Below are 2,738 nucleotides of genomic sequence, written 5' to 3'. Positions count from 1 at the left end.
AGGCGCTTTACTAAATCGACTTTATGGTATCGTAGGGATGAAATAACACGTTCTAGCTATGGAATTTGATTTCTCTATAGATAGATTTTCTTGTAGTGATCAAGAAAGTCATTTCGCCCCGAAATTATTTATGCGAGTGTAACACTTCATTAGGTTGGTTGCCAAAAATTTCACGGTTTTTGATCATTATTAAGTTACTTTTTCTATTTTTGAAAAAAGGTGCACCCTCACCCAGGTTCCATATTTGTTCCCCTCCACGTGCATCTTTGCCTTAATGTAGAATTTTCATGCCCGAATTGTGAAACTGCATGTCTTAACAGGTTTCTTGTGATAAATATTCAAAGGAATCGAGATGTCTTAATGTTTTAGAAAGATGATCATGTCAACATGTTTCGAGTGAGAAAAAAGAAAGATACCCGTCTTTAATTAGCAATACTACATACGTACTACAATAAGAGGATGATCAGTTATCATCATTTACATGTCCAGATGTCCTACTAGATAAGTACAAGTCGTGTTATCGTGTCGGCAAGAAAGCTAGTTTATTCTACACGTTGATGAAGGGGGCGCCCGTGATGATCTCCGTGGCCGCCAGAGCGACGAGTCCGAGCATGGCGAAACGGCCATTCCAGAGCTCCGCGTTGGCGTTCATGATGGTGCCGGCTCTGCCCTCGGCGCTCTCGCCCTGGAGAAGCGGCACCAGCGACGCCATGGACAGCACCGCCACGGTGTAGGCGAACCACGCCTGCCCGGTGCCGCTGCCGAGCTGCGAGAGGAGCCCGTCGCCGCGACCTGCCTCCACCGCAAGTGCCGTTACGAAGCCTACCATGGCTAGCCGCCCGTTGATGCGCTCCGGCGCCGGGCCGCTGAACGCCATCGCGTCCCAGATCGAGGTGCTGGCCTTGGGTTTGTTTGGCGGTTGTGCACTCGGGCCCTCGGTCTGTGCCCTGACGACAAGAGCGCGCCGGCCCAGCGCCGGCACTGAACGGGCGCCGAAGCGGCCAGCTGAGCCACGAGGCAGGACGGCGGCGCCGACGAAGGAGCTCATGGCCATCATAGTCGCCATTAGACAGCCGCGGAAGGTGCACGAAAGACGCGAGGAGATGCTGCGACAAGCGATGAACCGGCTAGATGATTGCTAGTTGCTGTTTGTTGATATATTGCTGGGAGCGAGTGGGCGCAATTTATAAGCCGTGCTCCGCGCGAGCCACCCCGTGACGAGCTGGGCGTGGTGGCCGCGACGGTGCCCACGTCGCCGGCGGCTCTCGGCCGTGAATTAGCCTCTACGTGGAGCGAGGCAGCGATCACACGGACGTGGATGTGGAGGCCACCGTGCGAAGGCCGGAGCGCGTCCTTCATATAACCGGCCAAAACATTGAGGACTTCAGCACGGGCCAGAAGCTTGTCTCATTATTTTTCCCATGTAAACCTTTTCACATCATCTTTCTTTTTCTGGACGGGGACTTGCCCACGTGACCTGATCAAAAAGCACTTTGAAGACACGCGTGGAACATGCACTGGTATAGAAAAATGGCCTTTAACCCTGGTTCGGTTGGGCCCTTAGTCCCGGTTCGCGAACCGAGACTAATCAAGTAGGACTAATGCTAGCCCCGGTTCGGCTCCGAATCAGGGCTAATGACCTTCCACGTGGCGGGGCTGGAGCGAGGGGGAGGGGTATTAGTCCCGGTTCGTATTATGAACTGGGGCTATTTCTTCGCTGTTTTTTAAGCAATTTTTGGGTTTAGGGTTTTGCACTAAATTGAATGGGGCTATTTTGTTGTCCCCTATTTTCCCATTTATTTGTTTTGGGCATTTTTTAATTTTTGTTTTGCACTAAATTGGATGGTACATACACATCAATAAAGGAACAACTATATTGCACATCATTACGAATATATTACACATCTCATCCGTCGTGCTTTGTCGAACATATTTACATTATGTAGACACGAGTTACATGCACATATATGCATCTTTTTTACACTATATCATTTCATATCATTTCCATCGAATTACAATAGTATTCTCCCTTGACATCTAGGACCTCTGCATCTAAGAATCCGACAATTTCCTCTTGAATTGCTCGTACACGTTCCTGTGGTAGAAGACCGTCCCGCAACCGTTCGATCTAGTTTAAAGAATGGGTCAATATATATATATATATATATATATATATATATATATATATATATATATATATATATATATATATATATATATATATATATATATATATATATCAGTGAAACCAAACACAATTCACGGTAATAAAATAAAGATGTGAGTATTGTTTATCGTACTTTGTTTTTTTGATGTCCTGGGTTTTGCCCTTCTGATGGGTCGTCTCGCGAATGAACTCGCAAACATAGTATCCACATAAATTGTTCCCGTGTTCCTGCCTCAAGCACTTTACAGGAACATAGTTCAATCAAAACCATAATCAAGAATTATAATGGTATTGAAATTAGAATAAAGAGATGCGTGGATCTAGCTAGTAGTTACTTACATCTATTTGTTTAAATATAAGCTCTGGCTTCCAATCACCTCTAGCCTTGGCGGTGAACTGTTTCCAAGCCCTGCCAAAAAAAGGAAATGAATAAAGGAGTTCTATATTAATTCCTAGCTACGAGGAAATGAACGAGAAGTTGTCGATATAGTGCCATAATGATTGAAATTACCTCTGGAGGCATTCGTGCATGTTCGTCCATTGAGCAAGGGGTGTGTGTTTCGGGTCCATG

General features: G+C 46.1%; 1 protein-coding gene across 1 annotated transcript; it reads right to left on the bottom strand.

Moving 5' to 3' along the window:
- Positions 1 to 397: 397 nt before the first annotated feature.
- Positions 398 to 1,151, bottom strand: LOC123399770 (low molecular mass early light-inducible protein HV90, chloroplastic-like). Its single transcript, XM_045094153.1, has one exon. It carries the CDS (start codon positions 1,064 to 1,066, stop codon positions 548 to 550), a length of 519 nt encoding a protein of 172 aa, XP_044950088.1. The 5' UTR covers positions 1,067 to 1,151; the 3' UTR covers positions 398 to 547.
- Positions 1,152 to 2,738: the final 1,587 nt, after the last annotated feature.

The sequence above is a fragment of the Hordeum vulgare genome, chromosome 5H (assembly GCF_904849725.1).
Source record: "Hordeum vulgare subsp. vulgare chromosome 5H, MorexV3_pseudomolecules_assembly, whole genome shotgun sequence".
Classification (NCBI taxonomy): Eukaryota; Viridiplantae; Streptophyta; class Magnoliopsida; order Poales; family Poaceae; genus Hordeum; species Hordeum vulgare.
Note: the sequence above shows the minus strand (reverse complement) of the source record. Positions and strands in the feature narration are given on the sequence as shown.

Bases quoted from the DNA above. Each gene is read 5' to 3' on its own strand.
- LOC123399770 (XM_045094153.1), bottom strand. From the start codon at position 1,066: ATGGCGACTATGATGGCCATGAGCTCCTTCGTCGGCGCCGCCGTCCTG.